The following is a 12,793-nucleotide window of genomic DNA, read 5'->3' on the forward strand; positions in this document are numbered from 1 at the left end:
GCATCGCTGCAGGGGACAAAACGTGGTACAAACTCAGTCTCGGAGTCAGCGACTCCTTGCTGGACCCATCGGTCGTATGGAAGGGGCAACGGGACCCTTTTGCAATGGGCGCCGTGCACCCAATGTTTCTTTCCGTGGACACGTACTGCAGAGCGGGTCGACAGCAAAACCTGTAAAGGTCCGGTCCAGCGAGGCTCCTCGTTCTTTGCTCGTCTGAAGTTGCGAATCAGGAGCCAGGAGCCAGGTTCGATAGCATGGCCTGGATCGTCAGATGCCGGTGGAGAGGAGCTGTGGACCTGTTGATGTAAAGCATGCAGTTTAGTTGTCAATTCGTGCAAATAGTCAAACAGTGCAGGGTACTCTATTTCACTGAGCTTTCTTGGCCTCGGTACTCCCCATATATTTGCTGGGCGCCCGAAGACGATCTCGTGCGGGCTAAGTCCCAGTCTGGAATGGACAATCATCCTGGTAGACAGGAGTGCTAAAGGCAGGGCGTCTGGCCACTTGAGACCTGTGCTGGCTTGGATTTTGGCCAATTTCAATTTTAACGTGCCATTATAGCACTCTACCAGGCCTGCCGACTGGGGGTGGTTTGCAGCATGGAACTTCTGGCGGATGCCTAGACACTCACACACTCTCTTCATTACTTGTCCCACAAATTCACTTCCATTATCACTCCAGACAATCCTAGGCATGCCGAATCTAGGGAAGAATTCTTTGACAAGGGCTTTGGCAGTTGACAATGCAGTGTTGTTCTTAAGGGGGTATGCTTCTACCCACCTGGAGAAAGCGCAAATGACAACAAGAACATATTTTAGGTTATTGCACCTCTCCATGTGAATTAAGTCGAGTTGCAAGACCTTGAACGGATACGTTGGAGGTGCAAAATGACCAGCTGGGGTTGGAGTTCCTCTACCGGGATTGTGCTTCAAACACACCATACAATTTCTGACCAGATTCTCTGCACATTTTGGGATACCACTATTCTGCCATACTGGGGCCAACAACTTACATATTCCTTTCACACTGACATGTGCCATTCCATGGGCCATCGTTACCACTGCGAGCACATGAGCACCCGGTAAGAACCATCGCTGATGTTCTGACAGTTCGACCCAACAACCATTCGCGTCTAACCTACCCTTGCTTTCTCTCCATTCATTCACCTCTTTCTCAGTCGCGTCAGCTTGTATGGACTTCACGCTTTCGATGGTGTCCTCACACATACCCACATCAGGGGTCCATCTAGCAGGACCTACAACATACATCCGACTCATTGTGTTCCTTGCAGTCTCTTTCGCGACTTCATCGGCAAATGCATTCCCTCGACCAACATCATCTCGGATCTTTCTATGCGCGCTACACTTCACGATCGCAACCTGTAGGGGCAAGGTCAGTGACTCGAGAAGGTCGTGTACTAGCTGGCCGTGTTGAATCTTTGCACCATGCGACGTCAGGAACCCACGTTCACGCCACAATCTTCCAAAACTGTGGGCTACGCCAAAGGCGTACTGACTATCAGTGTACACATTCACTTGTTTTCCTTTCGCCAACACGCACGCTCTTGTGAGTGCGACTAACTCTGCTGCTTGCGCAGAATTGTGGGGGATGCGAGCTGTCTCTACAATCGTGTGTAATGTTGTCACGGCATATGCTGCAGTCGTATCACCATTCGGCAACTTGAAACATGAACAATCAACCCATAAATTATCATTACATTCAGAGAGAGGAGTGTCCTGTAAGTCTACTCTCCCTTTCGTCTCTTCCTCTGTTCTAAAACAGCAATCATGTTTATCGACCTAATCTGTCTTTGCTGGAATAGGTAATAACGTAGCGGGGTTGAGTGTATGGCACCTTTTTATGTGAATGTGACTTGCTAACAGGGTCAATTCATAGCTGGACAGTCGAGCACTAGTCAGATGTTGTGTCTTCGTTCTGTTTAGTAAAATGTCTACTGCATGTGGGACCATAACGGTCAGAGTATTATTCATGACTAACCCAGCGGACTGTCGAATATAGACAGCCGCTGCGGCAGTGGCCCTCAAGCAACTCGGTAATGCCTTAGCTACGGGATCTAGAGTCGCGGAGAAATATGCACATGGGCGTTGTTTGTCCCCAAAGTGCTGTGTCAAGACTGATAATGCGCAACCTTCCTTCTCGTGGACGTATAATGTAAACGGCTTGCTGTAGTCGGGGTTGCCCAACACAGGAGCCGAACATAATGCCTCACGCAACTCATGGAAACTCGCCTGACAATCTTCAGACCAAGGCAAAGGATTGGGTGTGTCTTTACCCATTAATGCCAGCAAAGGTTTGGCCAACAGTGAGAAGTTCGGTATCCATTGTCTACAGTACGATGTAATGCCCAAGAAGGCACGCACTTCTCTTTGTGTCCTTGGGACACTCAGTTCTGCAATCGCCTGTATTCTTTCTAGGGTCAGTCTCCTTCCCTCCTTCGATAAGATGTGACCTAAGTAGGTTACTTCTTGTCGGCAAAATTGTAGTTTGGAAAGCGAGACTTTGTGCTTCATGTCACATAAATGACGCAACAATGACAACGTGGCTTGCTTGCATATTTCTTCAGTATCTGCAGCGATCAGTAGATCGTCTACATACTGGATCAGAGTCGCGCCACCAGGTAGAATAATCGTGTCTAGTTGTGTTTTCAGAGCTTGACTGAATATTGATGGGCTCTCACAGTAGCCCTGAGGAGCGCGTTTAAAGCGGAAGCTTCGTCCTCCTAGATTGAAGCCGAAGATATCTCTGCTCTCCTCGGCAATCGGGATGCTGAAGAAAGCATTCTTCAGGTCAATCACCGAAAACCAATTGGCTGAGGCTGGAACCATTGTCAATAAGGCAGTAATGTCGGGAACGACTGGAAACTGCGGTACAACGATCTTATTCACTTCCCTTAGATCGATCACAAATCGGTACACAGGGGGGCTGTGAAGGATCGGTACGCTTTAAGACAGGCAAAACAGGACTGTTACAAATGTTGCCTGTAGTTTCTTCGATGACATCTTTCGCAATCAGATCATAGACGATCGCTAACAAAGCCTTTTCACATTCGTTTGATATTCTATATTGGGGAATACGTGGCAACCTAACATTAGCTTTTAATGTTATGACATACGGTGCTATCTCTAAATGACCCACATCGTTAGAACCATTCGCCCAAAGTACATCTGGAAGGGATGACAACTCATCACTATCTTACCAGGCGTAAGTTGTACTCCCGAAGGAGAACAGTACAAGGTCGCATATAGTCACTTCAGCAAATCTAAACCTAACAAATTTTCGCCACAACCTGTGGTAAGAATGAGGGGTGCTTCTAATTCGCATGGGCCAACAGAAAGGGGCATGGGACTGGAGATCGAACAGGGGCGCCAGAAAAACCTACTGAAACATTCATTTCGCCAGACAAAGGTGCGCCAGGAAGTTTTGAGTGCATAATCAAACTTTTTGTAGCACCAGTATCCAGCAGAAATGGCTCCGACACTCCAGATGTAATCACCTCGACATAAGGTCCATTCTGGTCTACTGGAACTGAAACAACTCCCTCTCTTTGTCCATGCTGTCCTAGCAACTATTACCCTCATTCTCGTTTTCGGCGTAATAGTCATCTGCATAGTACTGAGCTGACCTGAAAGATGCATTATTCTGTTGGTCAAAGCTATTCATAGAATTCTGAGGCGGAAAAGGAGTGGTGTTCTGGGGGAAATTTCCATGGCCCCTACCTCTAGGAACCTGTTGAACACCTCTACCTCTTGCGCCGGAAACACCATTCAAGCATCGCGCAAGAGCTGCACAATTACTTTTGAAATGACCCTCTTCTTTGCAATATGCACATTGATTTGGGCCATACGGAGAACGCTGGTGGGAAAACTCGTTTCCTTGCGCGTTTCTCGAATACTGCTGTGGTTGCTGATAATTGGGTTGACTAGGAGTGCGAGGCGGATACGCTTGCTGGAGAAGAACTTTAGTCTTTAGTTCTTTAGTCTTCTTCTCTGTCTTGTCTAGCTCGTCTTTGCGCCTATTTTCGTAGTACTGGGCGTGGCTAAAATCTGTGCTGACGTGGAGACAGCCCAAGCACTCTCTGAATCTTTCAATTTATTGCACAGTTCAGGAAGCAGATTATGTACAAATTTGTCTACAAACAATCTTTGGCCTCCCTCGGTAGCCATGTCCTGACCACTGTGATCAGTGAAAGTCTCCTCAAATCTCGTGAAAAAGTCAGACACATTCTCATCTTTCTTCTGATTGCATGCGTACAGCTTGTCCCAATTTACGCGCAATTCAGGCATTAACGTTTTCATGTACGCGATAATCCTACCGGGAAGTTCTGCTATTAAGGGCTCGGGTTTAGAACCACCAATTTGTCTAGCATCAGTAGCAGTAATATTAGCCCATAAGTCACCTAGTTCTTGATCGTGATCTGTATGACAAATTTTACTCCATAAAGGATGCGGAACAACATTCCCAAACAACATGTCTATATCTGCTAAATTCATTATACATGAGCTGGCAGTCTGTGACAACTCCTTGTAATATCCTGCTGGGTTTTTACGTGGATCAGGTAATGTCTGTTTGAGTGCTAAAACTTCGGATCTTTTCCAGGGGACATGTACCCATACTCGCTGGAAATGCGGTGGAACAGGTGGTTGTGCATTCGCATCACCTTCCCTCCATACTGGAGGAACCTCTCTCATGGGGTATTGTTGCGCCTTTTTCCGACCAGACACATCATCCTCATCGAATGATCTAGAGCCGTTTCCCTGACTCCTATAAGATAACAAAAGATCCATTGCTTTTCCAACATCGGCACCTACTATCATGCCTTCGTAAAATTTGAATCGCATGCGGGCTAGTTCTTGCATTCTGCGTTTTGGGTCATTGTCTTGTAAATCTTCCCAGAGGTACACGCACATCTCCTCAAACACATATCTGAGTGGACGGATCCCATTGACTGAAGACTTTCATGACAGACTGAACATCATACCTTACAGTATCAGTAACCCATTTGCGTGCTAACTCGTTCAGCACTTCTCTCTCCTCGTAGTCGGGTAGTTGACTACGCACCTGTCTACGTTCTGTTTTAGGGGTCGTTTTGGGCGACCCGAAGAAAGGCGATAATAGACCAGTGACAGTACTTGTCACTCTCTGTCTGACAGAAGGAGAAGCTTGCGGCAAGGCAGATGCACCAGAAAAGACAGGCTGATGTAAAGAGGAAATCGAAGCAACAGCAGAGGAAGTTGAAGCAGTAGCAGACGTAGTATCATAGTCAATAGTTGGAGCGGTAGGCAAAGTTGTAGAAGTAGATGGAGTGTGGAGCAAAGGCGGCGGCCCTTGAGAAGGCTGCGCCGGAGAAGTAGGAACCAGCTGAAGAGGAGCTGGTGCTTGTGCAAGAGCTGCTTTTCGTGCGCCAGGGCGCGGTATAACAATACGTCTCGGGGGTCCCACAACACTTGATGTATATGGGGGTGGTGAGTTCAATAAATGGGACATCATTGGATCTTTCTCGGATGTACCCTTTGAGTCTTGTCCCTCATGTGGTAACATCGGGTAGCATTTATCTATTGCTAGTTTCTTGCTTCTGAGCATTTGTTCACTTTCCTGCTCTTCCTCATTATCCCTGTATGCGATGGCAGCTTGTACCATCGACATACCTCTTTTGTTTTTCTTTGCTAATTTTATTTCTTTCTGTTTGGCTTCTTTGCGCCATAAGCGAAAAGAGTCAAACATCGCCGGCCGGGCTTTCTTCTTGAACAATTTGACCTCGAGGTTGTCTAATATTTCTGAGTCAAAACTACCATGTTGGGGCCATTTTAAAACACCATCTTTGCGGGTGTATTTTATCCATACCTCATTATACGCAATAGGACCTACTCCATGCTTTATATATAACTCATATGTTGGAGTTCCAATCGGAGGAACCAGACACGAATCCTCTAATCGGGAGTCCCTACTACAACCAAGACAAAACAAGTTTCCAAGTCTGCTGAGACCAGGCATCTTCGCTCACTAGTCTAGCTTCAAACTTCAAGGGATTATCTAATTACGATATTTTCGTGAATACACGAGTCCCTCGGTTTTGGTGCTTGCAAGTACCAATACAAACCGTATCTCTGGGATACCAAGACTAAGAACCAAACTAAGAACTAGGAGACGCTCCACTTATACTTAACTGAGTATTGAAGATCGGTGACGTCACTAGAAGACTCGTCTATCGTTTCGCTCTACCAAGGATCACTGGGTCCAAAACAGGGCGATAGTCAGGGCAGCAGTCCTTCGTAGCCGTCGGGACGCGGGGAACCTCGCAGCAAAGACCTTCGGAACCACGTCGACATGCAGGGGTCGCTGAAGTGGCTGGCCGTCCTCCGGAATTTTCACACGAAGCTCCTCACGAACATCTGGCTTGGACCGTCACCGCTTGATATCGCCTCGAGTTGGGCGCCAACTGAGGTGCCGGGTTTTTAGAGACCCGGTGGTGCCAGGGGACCACACCCGAAGACCTCTAGGTTCTCCCTGTTCTGGACTTACAGAAACACAGAGTCTTCTAGTTGAAGTCAGAGATCGAGTTTTATTGGCTGCAACCAAGTAACATGTGTCCTAGAAGTACGACAGCACGGGCCGTAAGTTCTCAGGAGACTGTTCGTTTTTACAGAACCAGACTTCTCCTTATATACATAAATAACAGCTGTAGGCAAGAATTCTTAAGTTTACGATATGGCAATACAAATATTTCCACAATAATACAAAGAGCGAAGTCATGCCAGTCAGCACATATTTCAGATGTCCAGTTGGTGATGGATTACCCCGCCAGATCCAGAACTCCCATCAGATATCGATGAAATGCCAATAAGGTCGAGCACCCTCCCATCATAAAACTGGCCATAAACAAGAATCATGGACAGGTGTGTGTGTGTGTATGGGAAAACAGGGTCTGTATGTAGTGAAGGGTTTATGACATGTTGTGCCTTGATGATATCTGGCTCGGCCACTGGGCGAGGAGCTGCCCAAACAGGCTTGGCTGGAGGCAGTGGAGTCAGCTTGGCCGGGTCATGGGAAAGTCCGCTACGGTGGACGTGTCCTTTCAGATCAAACTCGGTTTTAATCAATTGACTATATGAGGACAAGCTACAAGATGGATGCCGTTCACAAAATGGCGTCTGAGGGTTCGAGACAGAAACCACGATTTAAGGGTGTCAGCATCACTCGATCAGGACGCAAATGCATAGGGATGATGTCCTAATCATTACCGGTCTGTCGATACCAAATTCGTCATGGTACGACGACATTTGCGATACGAGTGTGTGGACCCCGAGGCTGGTGAAACGGCAGGGTCCAGAATTGCAGTACCACAATGGTACGACCGGCACCGGTCCAGATCCATCTGTGGATCCAAGAGGCCCGAATGGCGCTTAGGGCGGACCCACCGCCGGGGAACCAATCGGTGCCACTCCCAAACTCACGTAGCTCAAAGGCACTACAGTGGGGACGGTCTGCCCAAACATGAAGCGCATGGCCTCATAAAATTTGCAGAGTTAGGCGGGTGTAGTGCCAGATCCCAGAAATTCAGGGAGGCGCAGAGCAGGCCAAGTGCATGGCACGGCAGTCGATGCAGGTCTTTGCGTCGTGGTGGTGCTCCTGGCAGCAGAGGCAAACGAGATGAGGGCCTGTCACTGGCATAGGTAGGTGACAGGTGTTCCTGGGCTTGATGCCAGCTTTCCTTGTGGGCATCCCTGCTACACCAGGACAAAGATATCAAAAAACCTTGATAAAAGTGGAAAAAAAGTTAGTCAAAAAAGTATTAGGAGTAGCTCTCACCGGATTTGCACTGACTGGTGCAGAAAGAAAAGAACCAACATCAGCTTGTTGTGGTGGTGCCTAAATAGGCCCTGTGCACGCCACTTCTGGCATGGACTCCACCACGCGGAGCCAAACAACGCCACCTACAAGTGTCTAGGGGTAATGCTCACAAAAGAACTCTGGATTCAGTCTGACGCCTGGGGATAATTCTAAGTTAAGGAATCTGTGGCTAGGCGTCTTTATCAGATAAGTGACAACAAATACAGAAAGCCACATTTATGCAGTTTCATGATAGTGGCACGTATTTCTATTTTTCAATCAAGGTCTTCTAGAAAACAAACCGTTTTCCCACCCAACACTACCATTTCCTCTTTCACTTAAGTCGGTCAGCGCGTGCTACATCATCAGCATTTCTTTTCTTCAACCATTTAGTGACTTCATGGATTAACATTACAGCATGTATTTTCCTAGTGAAACTTGAATAATTGTTCATAAATGCGTGAAATAAATATAGTCAGTAGGGTTCTTCTTTCACTCTTAAGGTTCTAAAACGTGCAAGTAAATTCAACAATTTACAATCCACTGTAAAAGGTATAAATTACATCCTAAATGTAAAGAAAAGATATGGGTAGATGTCTAAATGAAATTTTTATTTTACATGCATGTTATGAAATGTTTATTGTTAAACCGTACCGAAATAATTCGATCCCCCTTTCGGAGCTCTCCACTTAAATCTGCAGGACCTCCAGCTAAAATGAAGGAAATGAAAATCCCTTCACCGTCCTCCCCTCCAACGATGTTGAAGCCAAGACCTGTAGATCCTCGGTGCAGTAAAACCTTTCGAGGTTCCCTAAACAGCATAATAAGTAGAGATAGTGTCTTAATTTTTTATTAACAAATACGTTTATTAAACATCTATACATGATGCCATTTTACATAAAGAGAATACAAACACATAATATTCTTTTTCAATGCAAATGATTCGCAGACTTATTTTGATGCATTAATTTTATGTTATAGCAGTTGAATATAGAGTGCAAATGCTACCCATAGCTGGTGACAGGGCGCTTTATAAATAAATACACCTGAGCACATTTAATATGTAATGTACACACACAAAAAGTAGTATGCTAATTTTTTGAATTAAGTTTTGGGGGGCATGACCGTTGAGTCATGATGCTCCTACCCGCTCTCAACAATGATAATAAAGAGCATATGATGTTCTGCGCATCTGCATACATGGTTAATAACATTCCATTTTTCATACATGTTTGTTTTATCAAAAGGTTTTAACCAAAACTAGAAGCAAAGAGTGAAACCTGACCAGTATAGTGAACTTATAGTTACAGACCTCGTGAAGATTTAGTGTTTCTTTATGTACAGTAATTGTTAAATACAGTTTGTGAGGAAGTAAAAGGCGTTTTTCTCATGCCAATTTTGCTGTGGTAATAAACTTGAAGAACAAGTTACTTACCTTTGGTAACACTTTTTCTGGTGCATACAGTATCTGCCTATGGATTCCTCACCTTTTGAATTACACCTTGCTCAGCAGTCCACAGAAACCTTTTCTCATCACTCTCGTACGTCAACAAGGACGTCACAATAGCACAGCTCCGCTTGCGACTATGCATGATGTCATCGGAGCCATAAGAAGACCTTGTCGGCGTGCTGACGTCAGTTCCACCAATTTGTTTCGTGCCTTTGAGGCAAACAGGTGAACAGACAGCATTCCACAAGTATATACAGGATACAAAATATGCACATATTATTTAAGAATAAAGGAAACTGGAAATTCTAAAACAGACATTTCCTAGCAACAAGCATCATATATTTCCTAAATGCCAATGAATACAAGACTTCATACCCAAAATTGTTTTCGGTATAAGACGGTAGACAACAGAAAGGAGGGCGGGTCAGTGAGGAATCCACAGGCAGATGCTGTATCCACCAGAAAAAGCATTACCGAAGGTAAGGAAATTGTTCTTCTGATAGATACATCTGCCTGTGGATTGCTCACCTTTTGAATTGAATCCCAAAGCAGTCCGGCTCCTGGAGGAGGGTGTCCACCTACCTATACCAAAAAATCCTGCAGCACAGAACGTGCAAAATGGCCATCTCTCCTCACCTCCGAAACTAGGCAGTAATGCTTTGCAAAAGTGTGGAGGGGGGACCAAGTTGCCACCTTGCAGATGTCTACAATAGGAACACCTCTAGTTAAAGCCGAAGATGATGATTTAGCTCTGACGGAATAAACTCAAATAGCTTCAGGAGGCTCCTTCTCGGCCAAGGCGTAGCAGATCTTGATACAGAGGATGATCCACCTGGACAGCATTCTCTTGTGGACTGCCCTGCCCTTCATCTTGCCCACATATCCGATGAAGAGTTAGTCATCCAACCTGAAGTCTTTAGTCCGGTCCAGGTTGAAGCTGACCGGCCTCTTAAGGTCCAGGTGGTGAAGTCTCTCCTCTTTCTTAGAAGGGTGAGGGGGAGGTTATAAAGTGGGTAAAATGATAGATTGTCCTAGGTGGAAGGGTGCTAAACATTAAGCAGGAAAGCAGCTCTGGTCCTAAGAACCATATTATCTACAAGGATAGAAGTGAAAGGAGGCTTAGAGCTAAGGGCCTTCAGCTCATTAACCCTCCTGGCAGACGTAATCTCAATCAGAAAACGATGTAGAGGCTTGAAAGGAGACCCCATCAAGAAAGTAAGAACCAAATTCAAATCCCACTGATGCATAATAAAAAGAGCGGGAGGAAATCTATTAGTGTGACCCTTAATGAATCTCATGACTGTGGGAGACTAAAACAGGGACGGTTGGTCTGGCAACAAAAAAAAAAAAGGCAGACTAGTAGCCCTTAACAGTTGCTACAGCACAACCCTGCTGAGCCAAGGAGAAACACTAAGAATATCAGACGAATGGGCCTTTAAAGGATCAATAGACTTCTCTTCACACCATTTAACAAATCTGGCCCACCTACTGGAATAGACAGATTGGGGGGGGGTGTTTTCTGGCCAATGAAATATCATCCACCACATTCTTGAGGGAGAGAGAAAGAACTCAGGTTGCTCCGTACAATCTCCAGGCATGAAGGTGCAGACTCTGGAGGTGGGGGTTTTGAACCTGCCCAGCAACTGCGAGAGGAGGTCTGCCCCGAAAGGGAGAAAGAGCGGAGGGTGCGATCAGAGGTAAAGGAGGTCTGTGTACCACACCCTTCTTGGCAAATATGGGGCGATCAATATGATTTGGACCAGGTCTTGGCGAATCTTCCTCAGAACCCGCAGAATCAAGGGTATAGGAGGGAACTCAAAGCCCCAATCGAACTGAAACACGTCCCCAACGCTCCCCGCATTGGATACTGGAGGCTGCAGAACGACTAGCAGTGCGTAAAAATACACATCTTTTAAATCGATCATCACCACGCCAGTTTTCCTGCTGCAGCACCAGAGAACCGGAGCTAGGGTCAAAATCTTGAACTGCTCCTGCTTGAGGTAAAAATTCAAGACACTGAGGTCTAGGATCGGCCTCAACCGCCTGTCCTTTTTGGGGATTCAGATATACCGGGAGTAGCATCCCTGACCCCTTTCCTGATCTGGAACAGCCTCTATCACACCTTTCTGTATCAAGGGCAGGACCTCTTGTTGCAGAAGCAACAGATGGTCCTCCAAATACCAACCCTGGCAAGGAGAGTAAGGAAGGGGAACTCTCGGAAAGGAAGGGTGTACCCATTTTCTACAAAATTCAAAACCCAAAGATGTGAATTAACAGATTTTCAATTTTGTAGGACATGGGACATCTGACCTCCCACAGGTCCAACATGTTCCAAGATGGGGGATCTAGAGGTGCTACCGTGTGGAGTTGAGGTGAGGGGGAGAGACGGGGGTGGAGGAGGAGGAGAAGACCTGTTGGTGAGCAGACCAGCAAAGACGACTTCTTCAATTCCCTCTGTATGATCTATACAGTGGGTTCTGTTGTTGCTGCGACTGTCGGCCCCGAAATGGAGCAGCTTATCCCAAAGCCCCGAAATCTCCAGTAACCAAAACCCCTACGCAGAGATTGCCAGCCTAAGGATCTAGCAGTAGCTCTGCTATCCTTTAATCATTGTAGAGCCGAGTCAGCCTTGGTCCTAAAGATTCTAGAGCCAAAGGGAAGATCCAAGAGTGTGGCCTGGACGTCCGGAAAGAATCCTGACCCTCTCAACCAGGCATGCCTCCTAGTTGCCACCGAAGAGCCTATTACCCTGGCAATGGCGTCAGCCGTAACGAGCCCGGACTGGATCACCTGACTGGCTGTATGTCAAACAGTAACTCAGCCAATTGACCCTGAACATCTTCTTGCAGCTTAGGTATCACCTCCATAGCTGAGTCCATCAATGCATGGATGTAGCGCCTCAACAGGCATGTGACATTAGTTGACTTCAAGGCCAAGCTGGCTGATGGAAACACCTTTTTAGAGGATTGTTTCACCTTCTCAGAGTCTCTATCCCCTGGAGTGGAGAGAAAGGAACCTGCCAATTGCTTAGAGGAACAAGACGCTTGAACCAGCAAGCTTTCAGGGGTAGGGTGCGACGATAAAAATTCTGGATTCCCACGCACAACCTTATAACGCCTTGCCACTGTTCTGGACACACGGGCAGACGTTCGCTTCTGCCAAACTTTCAAAATAGGAACTGTCAAGGCTTCGTTGAACGGAAGGAAAGGTCCCTTCATTGATAAAGGGGAGTGCAGTACCTCAGTTAAAATGTTAGATTTGACCTCCGCCGTTGGCAACTGCAAATCCAGAAGGTCAGCTGCCTTCCTTATGACAGAATGATAAGAGGGCACCTCCGGGGAAGGAAGAGCCTTGGGAGAAAAGAGCTCCCCACTCTGGAGATTTTCCCAGCCCGCTGGCTTCCTGAAGACCTTTAAAGTCATCCATAAGATCCAGTATCTCTCCTTCCTCTGCTTGCTCTTGCAATTCCTCCTCTTCCAGAAAACTCTGAGCTTC

At 46.4% G+C, this 12,793-nt stretch overlaps 1 protein-coding gene across 19 annotated transcripts in view; it reads right to left on the reverse strand.

Moving 5' to 3' along the window:
* DLG1 (discs large MAGUK scaffold protein 1) overlaps positions 1–12,793 on the reverse strand; it is a 1,304,904-nt gene that overhangs the window by 228,402 nt on the left and 1,063,709 nt on the right. For all 19 annotated transcript variants that reach the window (XM_086944257.1, XM_086944255.1, XM_086944253.1 and 16 more), the window contains one exon: positions 8,503–8,659. In XM_086944257.1, coding sequence (XP_086800383.1) covers positions 8,503–8,659 — 157 coding nt within the window. The remainder of the gene's footprint in view (positions 1–8,502; positions 8,660–12,793) is intronic.

The sequence above is a fragment of the Lissotriton vulgaris genome, chromosome 11, assembly GCF_964263255.1.
Source record: "Lissotriton vulgaris chromosome 11, aLisVul1.2, whole genome shotgun sequence".
NCBI classification, from domain to species: Eukaryota; Metazoa; Chordata; class Amphibia; order Caudata; family Salamandridae; genus Lissotriton; species Lissotriton vulgaris.